A 26,026-nucleotide genomic window follows, 5' to 3' on the forward strand; every position below is an offset into this window, starting at 1 on the left:
GCTACTCAGTCTGCTGTGTTGGAGAGCTCCCCTTGATCCGGAGCCTACTTTTGGTACATATCTTTTGTTGTGTCTGTATTCTGTATACTTGGATGAGTGGGTACGGCGGGGCCCTGTCCCGTCCTATGTTCATATGTCTTATGTTCTGTTTTGTCTAGAGGCCTGTAGTCAGATTTGTGGGTCGTGGGTCCGGTGTGTTCGTATGTGAGTCAGTTTTGTGTTCTTAAGCGGCCCGTACACTACTATGGCCAAGTCGGCCTCTGATTGTGTATGTATGTGTATGCTTCTGGGGGCGATGTGCATTCCGCCACCCTTCGGATGTGTGTGTGTGAAAATTTGGCGATGTATTTTCCGCCTCTTTTCTGATTTGTGATTTGTTTGATTTGTACGGGCGACTGCTTAGGATGAGTGTTCGGTAGATGTCTGATTACGATGTTGAGTTTGAGTATCGTATATTGTGTTTGGACGAGTCTGATTATGATGATCTGGGTGTGAGTTCGTTTGGGGTGTCCCAGTAGGGCACCCGTCGCGGCCCACGGGGCTGGGTCGTGACAAATGAAACTTGAAATCCAAGCTCTATGTGATAACAAAACCTGGAAGTAGTTGACCTTCCTGCAGGTAAAACTCCTATAGGTTGTAAGTGGGTCTATAAGGTGAAGTATAAGTCTGATGGTTCCATAGAAAGGTATAAATCTAGGTTAGGTGCCAAGGGTTTTACTCAGCAAGAGGGGTTGGATTTTCATGACACATTTTCCCCTGTTGTTAAAATGGTTACCGTTAGGTGTGTCATTGATTTGGCTGCCCAGTTTGCTTGGCCTTTGTGCCAAATGGATGTCTATAATGCTTTTTTGCAAGGTGATCTCTTTGACGAAGTATACATGTCTCTACCTCAAGGCTTTTGTATCCGGGGGGAGCACAAGGTATGTAGGCTACATAAGTCCTTGTATGGACTAAAACAAGCCAATAGACAATGGAATCTCAAGCTGACTACAGCCTTGATCACTTCTGGTTATACACAGAGTAAACTGGATTACTCTTTATTCACTAAATCATGTAAAAGTGGAATTGTCATCATACTAGTATATGTAGATGACTTACTGATTACAGGCAGTAGTGCTCATTTGATTCAGGAAGCAAAAGACACCTTGAATCACAATTACAAGATGAAAGATCTAGGAGAACTGAGGTACTTCCTGGGCATAGAATTTGCAAGGTCCTTTACGGGAATTCTGATAAACCAAAGGAAATATGCACTAGAGTTAATATCAGAGTGTGGCTTAGGGGGAGCAAAACCTGCATCCACCCTTATGGATCAAAACAAAAAGCTCATAAGTGCAGAGTTTGATAGACTGACAGAGACAAAAGGTGATGAAGTGTTAGGAGACAGAACTTGATATCAAAGGTTTATTGGTAGGCTATTGTATCAGGTAGCAACAAGACCAGATATCTCCTTTGCAGTTCAATGCTTAAGTCAGTTTATGCATGAGCCTAAGGAGTCACATTGGCAAGAATCAATTCATGTAGTAAGGTACATTAAAGGGCAACCAGGTTTTGGGATTCTCAAGAGCAGTAGAATGTCACAGAAGGTCACAGACCTTCTGTGATATAGTTGGGCATCATGTTCCACAACAAGAAGATCAGTAACAGGATACTGTGTGAAGTTAGGAGACACTTTGGTATCATGGAAATCCAAGAAACAGTCTACAGTATCTAGAAGTACAGCAGAAGCAGAGTATAGAAGTATGGCAGGGACAGTTGCAGAATTAGTGTGGTTGCATGGTTTGCTGCAACAGCTGGGAATACATGTGGACAAGCCAATGAATCTTTTTTGTGACAATAAAGCAGCACTTCAAATAGCTTCAAATCCAATGTACCATGAGAGGACAAAGCACATAGATATAGACTGCCGCTTCATTAGAGGAAAAATACAACAAGGACTCATCAGAATAAACCATATCAACACAAAGGAACAAGCAGCTGATATACTGACTAAGGGTCTGGGAAAGCAACAACATGATCACTTAATATGCAAGTTAGGAATGCTAGATGTGTTCCAAGATCCAACTTGAGGGGGAGTGTAGAATTATGAATTGATGTGTAGTGATCAGTTGTACTTAGCTAATATGACTATAAGTGGTTGTACATAGTTAGTTAGAATGATTAGTTGTAACTCTTTAGTAATTATGAGTTAGTTAGTGGAGTCCTATATAAGCATCATTTTGTACAGCTACACATTTCACTTTTGAATTTAAAGCAATCTTCTTCTTCCACAAATGCTCTCTACTCTCAATCCCGACTATGTCTTCTTCCATTGATCTAGTATTTCAACAAAAAGCTTATCGGACATTGATGGAGGTAAAAACTAGTTTGTGTCGTGTTTAAACCAAATAAAATAGATGTATGACATGTTTTTACACACAGTTCTCCTGTCACTTAATCATAAATTAATTAATGCATATCTCACTACATTAAATCACTTAACTATATTAAGTTGAGTTTGTTTGATGTAAATACTCAATACAAATAACTATTTACCGAGAAGGAGACGCTGATGAGAAAGCTATTGAAGGAGACATTTGAAATTGACAGAGGGATGGTTGGGGTGGTGGTCACTAATGAATGAGAAAGAAAAGATGGAAGAGAGAAAATCTTATATACAGGTAACCTTTTATCAGTTAATTGTTTAAGCATCATTTGACTAAAAGAACAGACGTACACCGTCGGTAAAAAAAGTATTTTCATTTAAGTTTAATAGGTAATCGACTCGTTTCAGATGCGGTTAATTGTTGTTAGGCTAGGAGAATTTAGTTAGCTCAGTTGATTTACTATCTGAACTTTCACCTTGTTGATGAGAATTCAATTCTTCATCTTGTAATTTTCTCTCCCAATTTAAAAAAAAAAAAAACAAAGGTAATTGACTGACTCCGTTGATTTTCCCAAAAATTAATTCATGCAGCAATTCCAGGTAAAATACAAACAAAGAGTATCGAAAATCATTTTACGCAAAATTTATCGTGTCCCTCGGATAACTACAAAAAAATATTAATTTTTTTTTTTTCCTGATAGCCTGGAAAACAGTCTATCCAAAATAACCTACCAACACTGTATTGTATGCTGCAGTTAATTTTCTCTCGAAAAGATATTACTTTTTTAATAGCAAAATATTGAGTAGAATCTTGAAAGCTTAAATTCGAAGCACGTGTTCCTAGTGTGTACTATTACAGTAGGCCCCGGATTGGCCCACAAGTCCTGTTCATGATATTCATATGTATAAACAATTCATTTCTTTTGGTAAAGCAAAATAAACATGCTTAATTGCAAAATGTGAAGCTCTTGGCCTATAGATGAAGAGACAAAGACACCCTAAAACCACAACCATTTGCTGGCACAGCAAAATCACGGGCTAACTTAAATTATACCCCCTTCTTCCCACTTTATGTGTGACACATTTATTAGTTGGAGAGTTAAATAAATTCTTTTTTATCGTAAATTTTTTAAATTATTAATTATTACTAATTTATATAGTTTTTATATATGTAAATTTTGTTTTGAAAAAATATGAAAATTTTATATCCAAATCAGGTTACGTGGGACGAGAGGGAGTACCACCTAACCTTACCATACCATTCAAGATATATTTAATCCCCGATTCAATAGTACTCATCAATTTTCTTCAAGCTAAAGAAGAGATAAAAGCTCCAGTGTATAATAAACATGTCAAATTGGCAACTTTCTTCATCAGATGGTAGAAATACTTATAGTGAATCCCATGTCATGCAGACCTGTAACTTGTTGAGTCAGTATTTCAATGGAAAGGCCAGCCTCAAAGATCTGAATCTTAGAATCGGTGGCAAAGAAGAAGCCATAGGTAATGGAATTTTCTGTTTTTCACTTTTTTCTCAGGAATATTCCCAGATGAGTTCATTATTTCAGTTATTATGTTTTCCAGTTACTTTTCTTTTGAGCCGATGATCTACAAAAACAATCTCTCTAACTCACAAAGGTTGCGTCATATTCTCTCAGACTCCACTTATGGGATTACACTGAGTTGTTATTGTTGTTGTTGTAGTTGTACTTTCGCTTCTTTCATTTATGCTTTGGAACTGTTAGGTGTTTGTCTTAATTTTCTTATCATATTCATATTTCTGCTTCCCTCTTTTTACTTCATTTATTATGCTTTTCTATCAGGAAAATGAATGTTTCTCAAGTCACAGTAACTGTTAAGTGTTTACCCTAATTTTCTTAACAAATTAATTTTTTTAAGGATATACTTATCATAATTGGTTCTATTTTTCCTAAAAAAAATGTAAATCTTTTAAATTTGGTTAATCATTTTCCTGGAGAAAAAGACTTTAGGCTTTTATAAATTGAGGATTATTCTTTCCACTTTACAACACCCACGATATAGTCCTTAAGAAATTCTTGTTTATGGGAAAACATAAACCTCTTTAATATGAATTTTGTGAGGTTATTCTCTCAATATTTTTTTACTCTCTTTTATATTACTGTATTGCTCATATGTAGATTATTTAACTAAATTATATTAAACTGTTATGTTTTTTTGGTGTATTTCTCCTTGTTGTCTTATTTATTATTATAATATTCAAAATTTATTTATTAGCTTACGTGTGACACCTGATTATTTCCATCCAAACAGCAACTAAGGATTTTTTGACCAACATGGTAGAATCATCAGCTAAGACAACAGAGCAAGAGCAGATATTAATAGATGATGTTCCTAAAAGTGCCACAACAAAATCTTTTAGAGAAACGGAAATGCCCTTAAATAAGGCCGGCGGCAGGTTTGTTCCTTTCTTCAAATTCTCATACTTGAATTAATAATACTATCTGAATTTGTTATACCGTTTCTTTAATTTACTACAGAATTTGAGAAAGAAAATATAAACTTTTGAAACTTTGTCGTCAACTAAACATGTTTTAATATTTATGCGACTATAAAAGTTTTTCAGTAAGGTAAAATGAAAAACATAAGAATGTGTCGTTCTTTTTTTTTAGCGAAGTGAAAAGAATGTATTGGAGAATTGTCAATTTTAATACTAAATTGAATTACTTGTCATGTTAATGGCTATAAAAAATAAAACAGTGGTCATAATTTCTTCCAAACCACTATCTCTCGTTCTTCCCATGATCTAGAATGTGACTTTATTTCTTTCATCCACTCACTCACTATTTACCCCACCACTTCCTCACTAAATTACCCCACCGACTCACTAACACATGTTTATTACCCACTGTCATTTTATTTACTTTGTGGAAGATATCCTACGCCTAAAACTAAGAGTGTTTAGGGTGCATATAAAATTAAAGTTGTATCGGGGGAAAAGAGTTGTAAGAAAGGAAAAATAAGTTTAATTAGTCTCCAACTTATTCACTATAATGAAGTAAAAAATAGCATTCTCTCTGTTTCAATTTATGTGAACCTATTTTCTTTTTAGTTTGTGTCAAAATGAATGACCTCTTTCCTAATTCGGAAATAAATTCACTTTATAAAATGATTTATAGCCACACAAATATTCAAAACTTATTTTGAACCACAAGTTTCAAATGTGTAGAAACTATACAATCTTGACTTGTTCCATTCATTCACCAAGAGAAAATATATATATGATACAATTTTGAACCCTAGTGAAACAAGGAAACTAACTAATATATGGTAATTAGTGAAACAAGAAAACTAACTAATATATGGTAATTATCTCCCTACAAATATGCTACCAAATAATATAAAGATATTATACCGCAATGCCCCCCCCCCCCCCCCCCCCCCTCAAGTTGGAGCATGGGAATAAAAAATGCCTAACTTGGAAAGCAAGAAGTCAAACTGAGTTTTGCCGAGAGCTTTGGTAAAAATGTCTGCCAATTGTGAAGATGTTGAAACGTGTGACGGAGAAATCAAACCTTCATTAATTGCATCACGAACAAAGTGACAATCTACCTCAATGTGCTTTGTTCGTTCATGGAAAACCGGATTTTTTGCGATATGCAAAGCGGACTGACTATCACAAAACAATTTGATCGCCTTGGGATGTTGTATACCTAAACTCAACAACAGACCTCTCAGCCACTTCAACTCACAAGTGACCGCAGCCATGGACCTATATTCAGCCTCTGCAGAAGATCTAGAAATTGTGTGCTGCTTCTTTGTCTTCCAAGAGATGGGAGATTGACCTAGAAATACTAGCCAACCTGTCAACGAACGACGAGTAAGCGGACAAGCCGCCCAATCAGAATCACACCATCCCTGCAAAGTCAACTCACTGTCGGCACGTAACAAATACCCTGTCCTGGTGTGCCTTTCAAATAACGGACCACTCGTAAGACCGCTTCCCAATGTTCAATCCGGGGTTCTTGCGTGAATTGAGACAAAATATGAACAGAATATGCCAAGTCCGGTCGAGTGACCCCCAAGTAAATCAAACGCCCGACTAATCTACGGTATACCTCCGGATCCGACAACAAATCTCCATTTGCAAGGCCAAGTTTATGATTTTGCTCAATAGGGAACCCACTTGGCTTTGCACCTAACAATCCTGCTTCAGAGATAATATCAAGGGTATACTTGCGTTGACACAAAAACAACCCTGATGAACTACGAGCTACTTCAATACCCAAAAAATATTTGAGAGACCCAAGGTCTTTCATTTTGAAACAATCACTCAAATAGGCTTTGAAAGTTGCAAGTGTAGCGGAATCATTCCCAGAAATAATAAGATCATCAACATAAACCAAGATATTAATCTGAATATTCCCTCTAGTAAATGTAAAAAGAGAATAATCAGAATAAGATTGAAGGAAACCGTACCCTTTTAAAGCAGTCACCAATTTTGCAAACCAACATCTAGGGGCCTGTTTCAACCCATACAGCGATTTGCGGAAACGACACACCAACGTAGGATCTAGACTTTCAAACCCGGGAGGGAGCTTCATATACACCTCCTCATCAAGGTCACCATGTAAAAAGGCATTATGAACATCCATTTGGTGAAGTTCCCAATTTTTGGATGCTGCAATGGCTAGGAAGGCTCGAACAGTAGTCATCTTGGCGACCGGAGTAAAAGTTTCATTGTAGTCAATCCCCGCTTGTTGATGATTTCCCAACACAACCAAGCGCGATTTGAGCCGTTCCACATCTCCATTTGACACAAACTTGGTCATGTACACCCACTGATTACCAAGTGCTTTCTTACCCGGAGGAAGATGTTCCAAAGTCCATGTACCATTGTCTTCCAATGCACGTATCTCTTCTTTCATTGATTGTCTCCAACCTTCGTGTTTCATGGCTTCTTTGAAGGTCTTAGGATCCTTACCCGAAATAATAGCTGCAAGAAACTTACGATAATTTACAGAAAAATTGTCACAATTAATATAATGTGCCAAAGGATAGGGAGTACCTGAGGATTGATTGTTAACAGGAGTTGTAGGGGACGGACTATTAGTAAAAACTGAGTGTGTCACATAATCACGAAGCACAACAGAGGGAAATTTCTCCCGAAAACCACGCCCCAAGCCACTTTCCACATTCGTGACTGGGGTATGGTGTTGCTGCCCCCCCCCCCCTCGCTGCCAGCGGGCGCTGGGTTCCCAGCGGGCTATGCAGTGGCTGTTGGCAGCCGCTCAGTCTCGCTGCCAGCTGGCGCTGGGTTCCCAGCGGGCTGGACGGTGGCCGCTGGCTGCAGCTCGGCCTGGCTGCCAACAGGCGCTGGTTGGGCAGTGGTTTGCGGCTGCTGCTCGGCAGCCTCCGAACTATCAACTTCGCCCCCTAATTCATCCCCGTACACCATAAAATCACGATCAATTTCAGCACCCTCATCAAAAAAACTAGACGAAATATTAACATCTTCCGGACAAGCAAAAGGAAACACATCCTCCGCAAACTTTACATCACGAGAGACAAAAAATTCCTTCGTATCAAGATCAAACAACCGCCACCCCTTCTTACCAAATGGATATCCCACAAACAAACACTTTCTGCTCCGACTAGCAAATTTGTCACCCTGAGTTTTTTTATTATGAGCAAAGCACAAACACCCAAAAGTACGAATAGCATCAAAAGAAGGAGGTTTATTGAATAAAATTTCAAAAGGTGTTTTATTTTCCAATTTGGGTGTGGCGGTACGATTTATGAGATGAGATGCAGCAAGAACACAGTCACCCCAGAAAAAAATAGGCAAATTGGCCTGAAATCTGAGAGCCCTCGCAACATTCAACACATGTTTATGCTTCCTCTCTACCCTCCCATTCTGTTGCGGAGTACCCACACAAGAGGTTTGAAACAAAATACCAGTGGCGGAAAAATAATCGATCAAACAATTCAATTCTGTACCATTATCACTTTGTACAACTTTAATTGTTTGATTAAATTGTCGATCAACCATAGCAACAAAAGCCATAAACATCGGAAACACTTCTGTTTTATTAACCAACAAGTAAATCTAAACAGCTCGGGAAAAATCATCAACAATTGTTAAAAAATAACGAGCTCCACACGACGAAACATGGCGATATGGGCCCCACAAATCACAATGTATTTTCTCAAATATTCTAGATGCATTATTATCACTTAAAGGAAATTTGCCTCTAGGATGCTTAGCACGTAAACACACTTCACAATCCTTTTCTAAACTACTCTTATCACTACTGACATGAGGAAGCAACTTAACTACTCTCTCGGAAGGATGCCCAATCGTCGATGCCACAATTCCAATGCGGACGTTGCCACGACAGTAGACACATGTTGCACCACGTCCGGTTTGCTAAAATAGTATAGTCCGTCCCTCCTAACTCCCGTTCCAATCAACTCCTTCAGTGGGTCATGAATAGCACACATATAAGAATTAAAAGAGACAATAGTATGTAAATTATCAGTAAGTTGGGGGACGGAGAGTTAGTTGCAACGTAAATAAGGCACATAAAGGACATGATGTAAGGTGATTTTATCTGACAGTCGAACAGAACCTTCCAAAGAAGCAAGCACCTTTTCACCATTAGGCAAACCAATAGGACAATCAACAGTATGGACATCAAACAACCAAGATTTCTCACCGGTAACATGATGAGTAGCACCAGTGTCAATAATCCAAGAAAAAACATCAAACTTACCATTCAAGCGATTTTTGGGAATTGTAGCATTACCAAAAAATCCCGTAATAGCCTTCCATTGATCGGAAGTAAAGTGCTGACCGACGGCAGCGTTATTTGATGCGCCCTTGAAACGAGTAGGTGTGATATAGTCCCTGGGTCGGTCTTGAGGACCGAGAAAATAGGGAGAATTAGACTCAATTTTGGGTGGTGGTGGAGGAGGTACGGCGTCACCGGCCATGGAAATTTACGATGAAGAGAAGAAAAAAAACGTGTGGCTTGATACCATGTAGAAACTATACAATCTTGACTTGTTCCATTCATTCACCAAGAGAGAATATATATAGGATACAATCTTGAACCCTAGTGAAACCAGGAAACTAAGATCCTAGCGAAACAAGGAAACTAACTAATATGTGGTAATTAGTGAAACAAGGAAACTAACTAATATATAGTAATTATCTCCCTACAAATATGCTACCAAATAATATCAAATAATATAAAGATATTATACCGCAATAAAAAGTCTTCACTTTTTCTTAAATATCGTGCCCAGTCAAATGGATTTACATAAATTGAAACGAAGGGAGTATTACTTTGTTGCTTTGCAACTTTGGCTTAAAAACTAGTCCACAGTTGTCAGAGTCAGACTAATGTGTCCTTAGCTTGAGGGGACAAGTTAAAAGTGTTATTACTGGATCAGTTAAAATCTAATGCAGTATACTTGAATATTCTTAAGGGGATAAGTTAAAAGTATTATTGCTGAATCAGTTCAAATCTAATGCAATAGACTTGAATATTCTTAAAGAGAACTAGATATCAACGCATCAGCCTAAATAAATTTTTTTTCTTATTAACTGTATTTGTATTTTCACCAATAGAAAATTGTTAGATAGCTTGTAATATAAGAGGTCTTAAAATGAATAGATACATCTGTTCGTGAAAGGACATGACTATTCTGAAAAGTCATCTCTCAAATCCTATAAATATAAGGACACTTTTGAAGTAGCAAATAGAAAAATCTGCAGGTATAACACAGGCTTTGTTGTATCCTGAAAGGAATTACTTGTATTTTCCCTAATCTATATACGGACAATATCTCTTTAAAGAAAGTCGATTTATCCACGCCTCAAAGTCATTTCTTCTTCTATTATGCTTAGTTTCCCATATACTGAAACAGATGGGAGCATCATTTCGCCTCCATTTTCGTTTTCTCTGAACAGTTGCTTACATTTTGTCATTTTGAAGAGTTATGAACTGAATACTAACGTGTGACAATGCTTTTTTCATTTAGCAAAGAGATCATACCAAAGGATCAGCAAAAAGCAGCCCAATTGTCAATATTCTATGGGGGTAAAGTGGTCGTTTTTGATGATTTCCCAGCTGAGAAAGCTAGAGCTGTGATGTTATTAGCTAGCAGAGGAATTCCTCGCAACTCTAATTCTGCTGCTTCAAAACAGCAAGCAGAGACTAATGGAGCTAACAGCTATGGTAAGCATTTAATAATTACTATACCTAATTGATCAATACTCCTACTATTAAATGATTTTTTTAATGGATTTGACGAAACATTAAACGATATTTAAAATGGACCGTAGAAAATACAACTACTCAAATATTGCACAGTCGCAGAGACGGATCCAAGGTATAAGTAGTGGGTGGAAGATTTTCGAAATATGTATACGTGCAATCACTATGTTTAAATACTAAGTCCGCCTCTTTCTTGTTTGTGCTCTCTTCAGATTTACCTATTGCAAGAAGATCTTCACTTTATAGATTCCTTGAGAAGAGGAAAGATAGGTAAGAAACTACTAATATTTCTGCAGCACTAGTACATATGTGCAGCTTCCAATATTCGTGTTTTACATACTAGTACCAATATCCCGACCTTTTTTTTTTTTTTTTTTATGGCATGTCTTCTAGGGATACGGCTGTAGCACCATACCAAATGCACAAAACGTTGCCATCATCTTCAAGGACTCGTGAAGGCCATTTTGATCTTAACTTCTAGTTATAATCTACTCTGCACCTAATATACCGATAAGTTATATTTATATGCATCGATAATATTACTGAGAAAATATTAGTTACTAGTAATTAGGGCTGATGAAAGCTTGATATTAAGTGTTATTTATTATTGTAAGCCGATTTATCTGATGATGTAAAAATTGTATACATTGTTAATGTACAAATGCAACTTAATTTTAGATACGTATTGCACAATTCTATATTTACAAAAAACTGACACGATATTAAAAAATAAAAAAATAAAAAACTGGTGTTCCGTTAACCAACAATTCAATTTGACAACTGGTACCTGGCCAACTTTCTTTGCAAACATGCAAATATAAAACCCAATTTCGTAAATTGATTCATTGATATCACATAAACAAGAGATATGGATACCCTACCCCTTACTTATAATTTGTTGAAATCTAATACACAAGCATCTTAAATTGTTAATAATCTCATCATTAAAGGCTCATTTGAAACTTCGAAATTTAAGTCATATTTTTTTGTTTTTTTTTTTTTTTTTTTTTAAGTATGTGTGGTTGGTATTCATTGGAAAAACCTGGATGAGGTTATATACAAAATTTGAGGAAGATTGGAAGTGATTTGGACTAGTTTAAAATCAAATTTTAGAGCTGAAATTGATTGGGGGAAAAGTCACTACTAAGTTGTACATCACACACAAACATATGGATACACATATGTACATGGATATACATGGATTTATAGGAAATATATGGATATACATCGTATATATACTGATGTACAGGTGATATATAGTGATATACAATGAGAATATACACATATAGACCACTCAAAACCCCATTTTTCCTAATTTTCACACATCCTCCGTCGCAACCCCCCCCCCCCCCCCCCCCCCCGCACCCGCCCCACAAAAAAAAAAGCACAAAATTACCATAACCACCAGTAATACGACTTGGATTCTATTGAAAATAAATTGACTAATAAAGATAAGAAGATAGAAACTCCAACAGTGGCTGATTTTTTTCTACTATATAGAAAGATGAAGAAAGGAACAACCAAGGGTAATATTGGAATTTCACAGGTACATTCAGTATATTCTATAGGTACATTTTGACATATAAACCATCTTTCAAAGAATTTCCTTCTCAACCCACTTCTTGCTAGCTGACACATGTTAATGAGCCCATCTCTTTATGATTGTGACCATACAATGTAATCTTCAACATTGGAGTTCTCATGTCTCCATCAATTTGAGGCAAAAATCTATTTGTATGTTTCATTATTAGGGCAGATTATGGGCCTCCTTTCAAGTATATTCCAAATAAAAAATGTTACATTTCTTACGTTCAATTTATGTGATGGTATTTGATTGGCATAGAGATTAAGAACAAAAGAATTTTTTTTTTTACTTTTATTTTAAAATAAGAGATAGATCTTTCTGTAATTATAAATTATCTTATTATAGAAAATATCGTCATTTTTGGGACCGATTAAAAAGAAAAAAAATGCCACATTAATTAGGACGGAGGAAATAGTATGTAATTTTAATATATTTAATTCGAACCCACCCCAAAACTCTTGAAAGTTTATGATTTCTCCATTTACTTGAATTACTAGGAATATATGACATGACAAATAAGGTTAATTTGAGGAGAGAACTAAATTCAACATATATTAAACAATTTTAAAATCCTTATCACTCTTACATGCATAGTTGGAAATAAAAGATGTGATTTAAAGTTATTTCACCTAATAACTAGAATAAAGAATTTTTGACTTAAAATATAACAATAAACAAAACACTCGATGTACTTGATATGTTTAGGCTTTTTCTATAGTCAATTCAAAGAGACTAGTACATAAAGTATCATAAATTTCTTTGATATTATTCTAATGTAGACTTTAAGTGAAGAACTTTTTAATGAAATATAAAAAGGTACATTCTTTTCACATATTTTAAGAAAATAGATGAAAAACTGAATTTTATAAATATTCATTTTTATTTCTTTTCTCAGATGATTAATTTTTCTTTAGGTGCTTTTACTCTCATTCCTTTTTATTTTTTACTTCAGCGAACATACACCCAAACAAACAAAAAACTCTATTTTGAGCAAATATTGCACTGATGTACGTAGTAAATTCTCCTTTATATACCAAACATCGGATGAAAAAATAAAGTAAAAAATAAATATTTTGACTATCTAAACGGGCAAGTCTTATCTAGTAACAAAAGAAATCCCAAACTCTATATAACAATTAGTATGTGAAGTCAATCACCCAAAGAATGACAAGAACAAAATCGAGATATAAATATTTAACGAAGAAAGGTATTACCATCAAGAATCAAGCTTGAATGTAATGCCGCAATTTAATCCGAACAAATAGTTTCCAAACCTCACAATGATGTCTATCACTCTTAAAATATGCAAAAACTCTAACCTTCACTAATAGCTTAATTAAAAATATTTATAGTGATGAAAGAATATCAAAAAATCAAAATTTCCTTAAAATACTCATTCTAGGTCGGCCCATAGCTGCGCTGAGATTTTGTGCTGCACTTGCCAGATTACCTCATTGACTTGACTCCCAACATGTTCCTAACAATTTTCAATTTTCCAAACATGGTAGTCTTTGCATGAACCATCAAGATGACTCTCTAAACTCCTCCTAACCAGTTCCTGAAGATCAAGCAACTCTTTAATGTGCAATAGAACTCGCGGGAAACACAACACTTATTTAGTTTAAGCAAAACAAGGTAGCTTTCATATATCCACTTGATATTACAGCTAGAAAATTTAAATACTTCCTCCAAAAACATATGGACATCATCATCCTAGTGAATTTATGTTCACTTAGATAAGTACAGTTGTTGTGTTTTGATGAAGCAAAATAAACGTGCTTAATTGACCGCGTGAAGCTTGGCCAATAGATGAAGAAATAAAAAGACACCACAAGCACGACTACTGGTGGCAAGCAAAATCACGAGCTCAGTTAAATTTACCCCTTTATTCCACTACTATTCAAGAATCAAGACTCATAGTTATCATTCTTCTTCAAGCTAAAGAAGAGAATATATAGCACAGTATATAAACATGTCAAATTGGCAACTTTCTTCATCGTCAGATGGTAAAAACACTTATAGTGAATCCCATGTCATGCAGACTTGTAACTTGTTGAATCAGTATCTCAGTGGAAAGGCCAGCCTCAAGGATCTGAAACTTGGAATCAGTGGCAAAGGAGAAGCCACAGGTGGATCTCACTTTTCCACCTTTTTTGAAGAAAGCCCACTTTTTTAGTTGTTATTTTTCCATATTTGTTCTTTCGCATTCTTCTTTCTACTTTATTTATGCTTTTCTTTGAGGAATGTTGGTGTTTCTCAAGTCACAGCAGCTGCAAGTCAGCTACTGTTAGCGGTGGAGCCATAGCTACGAGTTCGGTAGAATCTCGTAGGTTTGGTTCAAATTTTGTTTGTACTAAAAAATTCATTTCATATATATAAAAAATCCAGTCAAAACCCAATAAATAGAAAGAAGTATTGTTCAAAATCCATAAATAAAAGTTCTAGATTTGCCTATGTAAAATCTTGTTTGTCTTTTTTTCTTATCATATTTGTACTTTTGCTTTCTTCGTTCTACTTCATTATGATTTTCTTTCAGGAAAACAGATGTCTCTCAAGTCACAATAACTATAGTCTTGATTTTCTTATCATATTTGACTTTTAATTATTTTGAGAGATACACAATATTTATCATAATTGGTTTTAGTTTTAAGTTTTTTCTTTTTTTATTTCCCACCCAACATCAGGTACCCGCATTAGAGTTCGATTATATCTAGATTCACGACGCGTAGGGTCGCATTCAGGGGGAAGCGCCCTATCAAGAATTTTTTCATACACAGGGCTTGAACCCGAGATCTCTGATTAAGGAAGTAACAGCCTCATCCACTTCACCACATCCTTTGGTGGTATAAGTTAAAAGGTTTTGGAGATTCTTAATTCCCACTTAAAAAAATCCACGTTATGTCCTGTTTAGGGAAGAACGTAAACAAACTTTAATAGTAAGTTTTTGTGAGGTTATTCTCTTAATATTTTATACTCTTTTTATATCAATAAATTATTCATATATTGCTTAAGTGATCAAATCATATTAAATTATTATATCTTATTTGATATTCTTTTACTATTTTATTTATCGTCTTCTAGAATTTATTTATTAGCTTCGCGTGATTACTAATTATTTTTATCCTAACAGCAACCAAGGATTTGTTGACCAACATGGGAGAATCATCAACTAAGACAACAGAACAAGACCAGAAATTAATAGATCTTGTTGCTGAAAGTGCCACAACAAATTCAACTATGACAACAGAAACAGAAGTACAAAAGCAGAAATTAATAGATCTTGTTGCTGAAAGTGCCACAACAAATTCAACTATGACAACAGAAACAGAAGTACAAAAGCAGAAATTAATAGATCTTGTTGCTGAAAGTGCCACAACAAAATCAACTAAGATAACAGAAGTAGAAGACCAGAAATTAATAAATCTTGTTGCTGAAAGTGCCACAACCAAGTCCTCTAGAGAAATGGATGTGTCTAAGGCCAGTAGCAGGTTTGTTCCTTTCTTCAAATTTGACGGTTGTTCCTTTCTTCAAATTTGCATTCTTGAATTAATAATACTATCCGAATTTGGTATACCTTTAGTTTCGGTTTATGTTACATTCTTTGATTTGATACGAAATTTCATGAGAAGGAAATAATCTTTTTTAAAATTTGTGATCTCAATCATGTCATATATTTTTGTGACTATGAAATTTTTAAAATTTGTAGCCTAAACATGTATGTGACTATAAGCTTTTCTGCAAGAGTAAAACGAGGAGGGTAAAGTTAATTATAAAGTTAATTATAAAGTTAATTTTCTTTTTCTATTATATAGAAGAGTGGTGAGTTGAATCTTCCTTGGGTCCCATTTCCCATTCAATCTCGTGCTTTTCTACCTTTACAGTTTTGCCCTGCTCATCTAAGTATGCACTACGATGATGTCATTTGAAATGTAATTTAATAATTATCCTCTAACCACGTGTGACTTCTTATGCCTTTACTTTTCACCATGCCTTTTCTTTATGCTCACATGATTTGAGAGTAAATTTTCTATAAGGTTACCCATATATTGAATTTTTTTGTAGGCCAAAGTCATAGATAGCTTTCTAAATTTTTCAACATATTTCTTATGGCCACTTAAACTGACTTTTGTTTTGACTGAATACCTAAATCCCTCCGAATTTATATCACATAAATATTTTTTGCTGATGTGGCAAAAAAAGTAAAGCACACTCTCCCTTGGGCATGTTAACTACTCTTAAATATTAATTTTTTTATTTTTTTTGGGTTAAGAACTTACCTCTTTTAAAAATATGACTTTAATTAAATTAAAAAAAAAATGGGCCCTGCATAAAAATAATTTGTGAATTAGATGTTTCTTTTGATCACCATTTTCTTTATCTTTTCTAAATCTGAAAAGCACCATCACCATCTTGTTCATCGGAAAAAATAGTGATTTTATTTTTGTGAAAAGAGGAAGAAGATAAAGATGGAGATGAGGAAGAAGACTGGCGATGGAGAAAGGATGGGCAATGACGGGTGGAGGAAAGTAATTGGTGTTTTTTTCAGTGGTTGGGCGGCGGTCAGATGGAGGTGGTGCCGGCTGGCTAATGTTTAAGTTTACATTTATTTTCTTTACTTAAGTTTTTTTTAATAATTTTTTAACCCCTCTGCAACATGTCATTTTTAATTGGTCATTTTGCCACGTCACCCCAGGTGTAATACACACATTTTATATTTTTTTGCTGATTGTAAAAAAGGTGTCTAAATGGTACAAATTCAGAGGGATTTAGGTGTTCAATTAGAACAAGAGTCAGTTTAGGTGGTCATCAGGAATATGTGAAAAAGTTTAGGGGGTTGTCTATGACTTTGGCCTTTTTTTTAGGACTAGAATATCACTCATTATTATTATTTTCCTCAGAATATACTCAATATATAAAAAAAATCCTCTCTCCTAATTGGCATGTCATGTCACATAAAATTCTTTTTTTTTTTTAATAATAACTTTATTTAACTTATCAAATTCATTTAACTCAACCCAACTCGAATCCATTTAATCAACCAACTTATGTCTTATACCCATTTAACCCGATTAAAAAATATCAATGAAGCGTAACTTTTATACCGATTTGAACTTTTTGCATTTTGCACCCTTACGTATACTCCTTTTTATGATTTGTGTTCTATTCTTTTTTTTTTTTTTTTTTTTTTTTTGTTGACGATACGCAGCTTATTTCTTTTACACTGTATCTGAGTAAGTCCCCTAGAGAAGGTCCGTTTGTAAACTAGAGTCGTGATGCTCCGACCGTTGGCAGACTAGCAAAATCACATTGAGCAAAATATTAGATTATTTTTGTATAATTGTTTGTTATCCAAAAATTGAATAGTGTCAATCCTTGTATGAATTTTTCAAATTAAATGAATTAAAACGGAAATCTTTAATTAAGGGTGGAAAATTACGTTGGAAATCTTTGATTAAGGATGAAAGATTTCGTCCATCGCACCCTACACTTCAATGGTAAAATCATTAGCTTCATTGAATATCATGGGCACCTGTCACGGGGCATATTTATTTAATTCATTAACTCTTTTCGATGCAACTACCCCTCCCCCGGGAAAGAAGTCAGCAGCATTGAACTGGTTATCTATTGTTGTACGTCTTTTGAGATTTTGTAAGAAAATACAGAATTTAGGGTGCATACCGTTAAAAATTAAATAGGAATAGGTCGCAAATCATAAAAGGGAGTATATGTTAAGGGTGCCAAAAAAAAATCCAAAATGGGTATAAAAGTTACGCTTCTTTGATGTTTTCTAACCAGGTTAAATGGATATAGGACTTGAGTTGGTTGGTTAAATGGGTTTGGATTGGTTTGAGTTAAATGGATTTGTTTATTTAAATAAATTTGTAATTAAAAATAGAATTTTAATGTGACATGCCATGTCAATTAGGAGAGAATGAGGGATTTGTGAGTTTAGTATATTCTGAGAAAAATAGTGATAATTGGATGATATTCTAGTCCTAAAAGAAATAAAAGTGATATTTGTAGGCAATTTTCAATACATGAGTGACATTTTAGGTACTCCATGATTTCACTTCTTCATTTCATCTGCAAATTCTTTAGTACTTCTATAATTGATGACATTAATATACACTATTTATATCTAATGGGGGTGTTTTACATCATCTCTCTGTCTCAATTTATGTGATACCTTTTTTTTTTAGTCAAGTCAAAAAATAATAACATATTTCTATATTTAGTAACAATATAACTTCAAATTTCTCATTTCACTCTTAATGAAATGATTTAAAATCATAGAAATTTCTAATTTTAGACTACAAATTTCAGAAATTTTCCTTTATTTCTTAAACTCTGTGCCTAATCAAACATCAGCTTATAAATTGGGACAAATGGTGTAATATATTGGGGCAGAACTTCTTAAAAATCCAAATGAAGCTCTATGCTTATTCCGTAGTAATTAATTTCATTGTCTTTATGAACTAAATCAAACGTTCACAAGTGCCTTTTTCATAAAATAATTTTATTATATAATTAAGAAGGAACTAATTTAACTTATTAATACACAAGAAACAAATTTAACTTATAAATACACACATATCAAAACAAAACATCAAAATTTAATGCAATAAAAATGTTTGGGAAATAATTAATTTTGATGGAGGATGAAATTCTTCTACTTCTTTCGACTTATAAAAATGTTCTTGAAGTACTTTTCAGAAGTGCTTAATTAATAGTAGTAACATAATAACAAAGAACAAAACATTAAAATGTGTTTCTTCTCATTGTTGTTGTCTGTTAATAGCAAATGATGTTAAAAAGGTTTAGGTTCACATTGTAATAATTTCATTCCAATATATTAGAAAGTTGAAGAAATGTCATTTTTGTTTTTATACCCAAATTCTTTCAGAAAATATATATTATACAGTATTAAATATTTTTTTAATAAGTAGAACTCTTTATGTCAAATCTATGTTTATTTGGCGAAAATATACCTTAAATCTTTGATACCCAAGACACGAATATATCAGGAGAGATACCACCAAAGTTGACTTCAAAGTAGCAAATTTTAATTTCTTAGCAGTCTATGTTTTCCCGATAAAGTATTACTTTAACCTTAAATAAATAAATTATGGGAAGAATATCAATTTGCAAATAAATTTATACTATAATATTTATATAAATAGAATAATCATGTTCAACATGTCTGCTTCTTGATAATTAAATTACTTTTAAGTTTTTTTTTTTTACTTTTAGCATTTAGTATGTTTTCAAAACTGTTTAAATTTAATTTTTATCAAATATAAAAATATATTATTATTTTTTAAATAGATTAATAAAATATATTAGTAAATAAATTAAAAGAAAAAGTGTAACAAGGAAAATATTAACAAGCAAAAAATAATGGATTGTTGGGCCTGTGCTAGCACAGGCCAGTGACATCTAGTTCATATATAGAAATGTGTAATTCTCTTTTTAAATAGAATAATTAAACTAGATCTGTTGGAGACTTCAGCCATTTTAATATTAAAATACTAATAATATTTAGATTGTGAGTCATGTTAATTAAGCCTATCAAGTGGGCCGGGCCAGACCGTGCTGGGCCACACCTGGTCCAGTTCGGACTAGGCCATAGTTAAGGGGATGGGCTTGGGGAGGGAAAAGGGTGTCCGACCCAGCCCCTACCCGAATAGGGAGTACACCGCGGTTTTAGTTAGTGGGTTGGGCCGAGTTTTAGTTTTGATAAAAATATTATAATATTAAAATAGATATTTACATTTACTAATAATAATAAAATTAACATTAACATCTAATGATAAAATTGGTAAGTTAAAGAAAAATTAGTCATTGTCCAATTCAAAAAGCTAGCCGTTGTAAATTTTAAAAACTAGTTGTTGCCAATTTTACTTGAACCCCTAATATGAATAAACTACATTTTGGCCATATTTCCAAACTATAAATACCCCTCCATTCTTCTTCATTTTCACACAATTCTCTCTTTATCTAAATTTGTTATTCAACTAGTGTACATTTCTACTCTCAACTCCACCTTCTAGCATAAAGGTAAATTGTTTCCAAATATAGAAAGGGGTCATTCTTTTTGTACGGACTAATAAGGAAATAGGTTCACGTAAATTGAAACACAAGGAATATTATATTTGGTATAATCTACGTATCCACAGTATATATGACATGCTAATGAAATATTTACTTTTATATAAAACTATCACAATCTAATATATACTGAAAATATATTAATGGTATATTTGTTGAGAAAAAAAAAATTGTGTAGCTCTAAGATACAATTTCAAAGAAAACTAAAGTGCTCCGTAAAAAGAGACTGCTAATTTATTGGGATACAATGTTTTTGAAATATTTATTATTAGTAATAAATGTAGTAATTTCTTAAATATGTTAAAAATGTTATAAAACTTGCTATTCTTGATGAACTGTAAAAATTGTGCCATTTACATACATGATTTTTTAAATTTGACGCATCAAGCAAATATCTCTTCTCTTTTTTTTTAATTCTAAGTGGGCCGGGTTAGGCCGGTGCCCTGGTGGGCTATCACCCTGGCTCACTGGTGGGCCGGGCTACCAAACTATCTATCTTGTCCGGCCTAGCCCCTAATAAATCTCACATAGCCCAGCCCTTTCCCCCTTAGCCAGGTTCATGTCGGCCCGGCCCACTTGACAGGCTTAATGTTAATGGCTTTAAAATAAGATTATGGTCATAATTTCTTCCAAACCACTACGTCGTATTCTTCCCAAAATTTGAAATGTAACTTCATTTCTTTCATCCACTCATCCACTATCTACCCTACTACTTAATTACTTATTAGATTATCCACCAACTTAGTAACACATGTTTATTATCCATTATTATTTTATTCCACGGAAGAAATTTTATACTTATAACTAGGAGTGTTTCTTGCATGTATGGTGTATGAGAAATATTGTTAGTGTGTATGTAAAATTGAGATTGTGTCGGGAGAAAGGAAAAAATTAGAGTCTAATCGGTCTTTAACTAATTCACTATAAAAGAGAGTATTATTTTGTTGAGGGAGAGTGTTCTTTGTGTGTGAATTTTGGATTCATCAATAGCTAGTCCAAAGTTTGTTCGAATAACACGACATTGTCAGCTTATTGTATTCTAGAGGGGATAAGTCAGAGTATTACAGTGAGCTTCATATACTTAAAGAAAGTCTGGAGTATTACAATGAGCTTGAATATACTTAAAGAAAACGTGATATCCGCACTGAGGAATTTTTCTTCTTTATTACATTTTTCAATTGAATTTGTATTTTAACCAACAGAAAATAGTGTTACATAAACCTGAGGCAAAGGGAGTATCATTTTCCTCCATTTTCATTATGATCTGAATATTAATGTGAGACAGTACTGCTCTTTCTTTGACTTTTGCAGCAAGGAGATACTACCAAATAAGGATGAGGAAAAGCCAGCCCAACTGTCTATATTCTATGGGGGTAAAGTGATGGTTTTTGATGATTTCCCAGCAGACAAAGCCAGAGCAGTCATTTTATTAGCTAGCAAAGGAATCCCTCACAACTCTTATGCCATTTTTCAGACCAGCACCATCGACAAAACTGGTCCACTTAAGGTGGGCTCTGATTTAAAACAGCAAGCAGAGACTAATGGAGCTAACAGCTTTGGTAAGTATTTTACTCCCCCGGTCTCAAATTATTTGTCGTATTTCTCTTTTACACGCCCCTTAAGAAAACATTAATTAGGAGGCAGTACTCCCTCCCGTCCATTTTAAAATGTTGTTTTAGCTAAACAAATTTAACCAAAATAAGTATTGTTATAGGAACAAAAAAGACATTTCCAAACCTACCCTTGCTACCATAAATGATCTATAAGTATGATTTTCCAAAAGTCTACAATAATATTAGTTATGCCTCAGTCTCATACAAGTTGAGATCGACTATATGAATCATCATTGATCTTATATTTGAGGATTTTCTCATGAATTAATAAGTTTTACACTGACTGTCAACATACCACAATTCTCATCCTTTATACAGATTCAAGACCGACAATGTGAACAAGCTCACACAGGTGGAATATATTATCTTAAAACGTCTAAGGGTTATTAATTACTCTTTTTGAGGAGATACAAATGGTAATTTACTCAAACAACCCTTATATGATTAATATACTAATTTTCTTAAAAGATATGATAAAACCTTAAACGACATTTTAAGTGGACCATAGAAATTAAATACAACTATTCAAATATTGCACGGTCGCAAAGACGAATCTAGGAGATAAGCGAGGAGTGTAATAAATTTTCACAATATGTATATGTGCACTCACTATGTTTAAATACTAAGCCCGCCTCGTTTTTGCTTGTGCTCTTCAGATTTACCTATTGCAAGAAGATCTTCACTTTATAGGTTCCTTGAGAAGAGGAAAGATAAGTAAGAAATTAATATTTCTGCAACACTAGTATACGATCATCTTTTTTTTTATATATATTTTTTCTACTATTTAGAAGCTTCGTCGTCTGTCGTGGGCCCCTCCCCATAAATAAAAAATTTTGGGCCTCCCCATAAAAAAAAGAAAAAAAAAATTGCCCCCCCCCCCCAATATTAAACAGGCCCACAAAAATAAAAAATAAAAAATTTGGGCCCCCCATAAAAAGTGGAACCCATCATATCCAAACTCACGGGAAAAGAAAGTGGACCTCATATTAACAAAATCAAGCAATATTAAAAAAAAAGTGAATCCCGTATTAAAAAAATAAACAATGTTAAAAAAATTGTGGGCCTCATATTAAACACCATGCGTATCCGTAGCAAACACTAATATAATAAAGTTTTAAATACGGAGCACAAACTACAATGTTATATTAATCGTGTTTTGAACATAGTATTCCATATTGACAAAATCAAGCAATATATATATAAAAAAAATAAAATTTAATCCCATATTAAAAAAATAAACAATGTCAAAAAAAAAGTTTAGACTTTGTATTCTTAGCAAACACTAATATAATAAAGTTTTAGATACGGAGCACAAACTACAGTGTTATATCAATCGTGTTTTGAACATATATATATACTAGTGTTGTCTGGCCCGTGCTAACCCATATTTGTAGATATTTTTATAATTTTTCTATTCTTACTTCTTTGTTTTTGTAACATCAGTTTAATACTTTCTAAATATTTCTAAAATATTAAAGTACAAAAAGGTATCTGAAAGTTAAAGGAGAACATTTTCTTAGTTTATACATTAGATTTTTAAATAAAAACAAACAAATGCATGCATAAAAGCTCTCCTAATTTTTATTTTACTGAACTTTTTTGATATTATAGTTTCTAATGATCCAAATCGAGCTTACTTTTTCTTTCCAAAATATGCATGTTAATAAGCACTTTCATGTTTTTTTTTTTTTTTTTCATTTAATGAACCGTTTATGGAATCTACACTATAATAATAGTCTTTTCATGTTGAACTTAACAATTTTGTTCTAAATTATATAAAATATTGATTCTCCTATATTTAGCAAAATATTTTAATATTTAAAAGTAAAAAATATATGTTTTGCAATTGTTAAGTATAATTATTTTTTAGAGATCAAATTGTATTTTCTTTCACTATAGTTTTTTTTCAAACATTTTCATAACATATATAAAAATTATAGTTCCTTTTTTATATAGTTATTTATTAGATAAATTTTATGTTAACCGTGTGTGCACGTAAAATTAGATTAATTAACTACCGTACCTTAGAATTTTTCTATTGAGACGGAAAGACCATAATTTACGTTATTGATACCTTTTTAAAGTATTTAACAATGATATAAGTTATTTCTATTTATTCTTTTAATTTAAAACTTAATCCTACCTTAAGCAAAATCTTTGTTAATTACTTATGTTTGTCAGCATATACGACATAAAATTACAGGAGAAAATACTTTAAAAATAAAATTAAGTTTAACCGGTCGAATAAAAATTTAAAATAGCAAATGACGAATAGAAAATAACATCAATAAATAAGAAATAACATTATAAGAATAATGTTTAAATAATAATTACTCCTATTATTTAAAAATAGAAATTAAATAACAGGATAATTCTTTAATGTCTATAACAAATTCTTAAAGAAAATTATAATTTGAAATAAGTTTAATAACATTTCCACATAAAAGAAATCAAATACACATAAAAGAAATAAAATATGTATGAGTGTGCTTTGTGCGGTCTATCATCTTTTTCATGACATATCATTTAATAGTGGCAAGTAAAAAACCCTTAAAGTTCTTAAAATTATCAAAATGTGAGAAACTTACGAAGTCATAACAACTTTAATTAGGGGTAAAAGCGACCAAAAACTCATGTGAGGACTACAAAAAATGGGAATTCTCCCTTATATATAGTAATAATAACACCAACTATATATCTTCTTCTTTTTTCTTTCTTGCTAAACCCAACTATCCTCTTTCTTCTTTATCCTTCACTTAAATCACCTTCTCCGTTATATTTTTGTTTCGTTTTCTATTTTGGATAGTTTTTGCTGGTTTACTACTTAAGTAAGCACTACTTTTTCTTTGTTGTTCTTTAATTATTAGAGAAAAGTTTAACTTTTTTTTTTTAATAAATAAATTAAGGGTTGAAAAAAGATAAAGAATGAGACCAGGCCCTCAAAGTCAAATCCAAAAAAATGAAGAAAAAAACGTAACCGAAAGCCCAGATTTGAAGAAGTATATTTTATTTTTTGCTTTCGCTTGATTCACCGATAAAAAAAATCATTTTATTGACTTACTAATTTTAAATGGTGAAACTCTAACTTACTCCATTAATTTCATTCAAAAGATAACGCAGTTTTTTTCAAAAGCAAAATGAAGATGGAATAGGAAAGAGAAAATGAAAAGCTTAAAAGAATAAATGTAAGAAAGAAAGTGAGAGATACGCAGTAAAATAGAGAGGTATAGAGTAGGGGTGGACACAGTTTGGACCAACCCGAAATTTAAATCGAAATCCGAACTTTTTAAATATTTGGTTTGGATATTTGGATTTTGGATTTTATTTTTAAAGTTTATGGATTTCGGATTGGATATGGATTTGGTACTACGAATTTTTGGATATTCAAAAATCCAAAATTTTCATAATTTATATCTAGCCCTACCTATATTATATGTGCCCAGTACTAATACATCTAGTTTCTAAAGATCCAATAGATTAGTACCTAAGGCCTTACCTATTAAACTATTAAAAGTTCCATGTAAATGATAAATAAATATGGTGACAAATGACAATGGGTTGCCATGTCTTATACCCCTAATAAAGGGTTTGAGGCTTGTGTTTTAATTTCGTGTCATTTGTAAGTACTAGTTCCCGAGAACGCCCGTTGTGCATGGATTCCTTATCAATATGTATTTAAAAACACACCTAAGCAATATTAAAAATTATGTTTGAGTTGTTAAATAAAAATTAACAAAAAAGATAATCTAAACATGATAACAAAATTGTATGCTAAGACAATAAATCTAATTGCATACGACAGTACATTTTTTTATTGCGCTAAATCTAACTTATAAAAACAAACTAATTTTAATTTCTTAATGCATGTACAAATTATATTGTCAGGATAAGCTACATACACATTGAACTAAACCTCGACAATAAGCTTTGGTACAACTTGCGTGGAGGAGGTAATTCTAAGTCCATTTATGATGTATAGATTATGTACACAAAGGACATACTGCATATAAAGTAATGGGAGCACTACTACTATGGTCAATATATAGCTTTTGATGAGTGTTTGGTTGGAACCACAAAAATACTTAAACAA

The 26,026-nt window shown here is 33.2% G+C and overlaps 2 protein-coding genes across 3 annotated transcripts; both read left to right on the plus strand.

Annotated features, from left to right (window-relative positions):
- Positions 1-3,384: 3,384 nt before the first annotated feature.
- On the plus strand, positions 3,385-11,305 carry LOC132603753 (protein TIFY 10B-like). Of its 2 annotated transcripts, XM_060316953.1 has the most exons (5): positions 3,396-3,868; positions 4,658-4,802; positions 10,394-10,590; positions 10,842-10,899; positions 11,023-11,305. In XM_060316953.1, the coding sequence occupies exons 1-5, from the start codon at positions 3,715-3,717 to the stop codon at positions 11,108-11,110; spliced, it is 642 nt and encodes a 213-aa protein (XP_060172936.1). In that variant the 5' UTR covers positions 3,396-3,714; the 3' UTR covers positions 11,111-11,305. The 2 variants fall into 2 exon arrangements, with proteins under 2 accessions (XP_060172937.1, XP_060172936.1); XM_060316954.1 differs by lacking the exons at positions 10,842-10,899; positions 11,023-11,305 and adding an exon at positions 10,698-10,765 and having other exon boundaries at positions 3,385-3,868.
- A 2,025-nt stretch (positions 11,306-13,330) lies between these two features.
- LOC132603754 (protein TIFY 10B-like) lies at positions 13,331-22,767 on the plus strand. The gene is made up of 4 exons (XM_060316955.1): positions 13,331-14,343; positions 15,345-15,702; positions 21,635-21,882; positions 22,593-22,767. The coding sequence occupies exons 1-4, from the start codon at positions 14,187-14,189 to the stop codon at positions 22,652-22,654; spliced, it is 825 nt and encodes a 274-aa protein (XP_060172938.1). The 5' UTR covers positions 13,331-14,186; the 3' UTR covers positions 22,655-22,767.
- The last annotated feature ends 3,259 nt before the right edge of the window (positions 22,768-26,026 follow it).

The sequence above is a fragment of the Lycium barbarum genome, chromosome 7 (assembly GCF_019175385.1).
Source record: "Lycium barbarum isolate Lr01 chromosome 7, ASM1917538v2, whole genome shotgun sequence".
NCBI classification, from domain to species: Eukaryota; Viridiplantae; Streptophyta; class Magnoliopsida; order Solanales; family Solanaceae; genus Lycium; species Lycium barbarum.

Excerpts from the sequence above, each read along its gene's own strand:
- LOC132603754 (XM_060316955.1), top strand. The coding sequence starts at position 14,187 with ATGTCAAATTGGCAACTTTCTTCATCGTCAGATGGTAAAAACACTTAT. Across the intron at positions 14,344-15,344 it reads TGGCAAAGGAGAAGCCACAG|CAACCAAGGATTTGTTGACC; the intron begins GTGGATCTCACT and ends TTATCCTAACAG. Across the intron at positions 15,703-21,634 it reads GTGTCTAAGGCCAGTAGCAG|CAAGGAGATACTACCAAATA; the intron begins GTTTGTTCCTTT and ends TGACTTTTGCAG.
- LOC132603753 (XM_060316953.1), top strand. The coding sequence starts at position 3,715 with ATGTCAAATTGGCAACTTTCTTCATCAGATGGTAGAAATACTTATAGT. Across the intron at positions 3,869-4,657 it reads TGGCAAAGAAGAAGCCATAG|CAACTAAGGATTTTTTGACC; the intron begins GTAATGGAATTT and ends CCATCCAAACAG. Across the intron at positions 4,803-10,393 it reads TTAAATAAGGCCGGCGGCAG|CAAAGAGATCATACCAAAGG; the intron begins GTTTGTTCCTTT and ends TTTTTCATTTAG.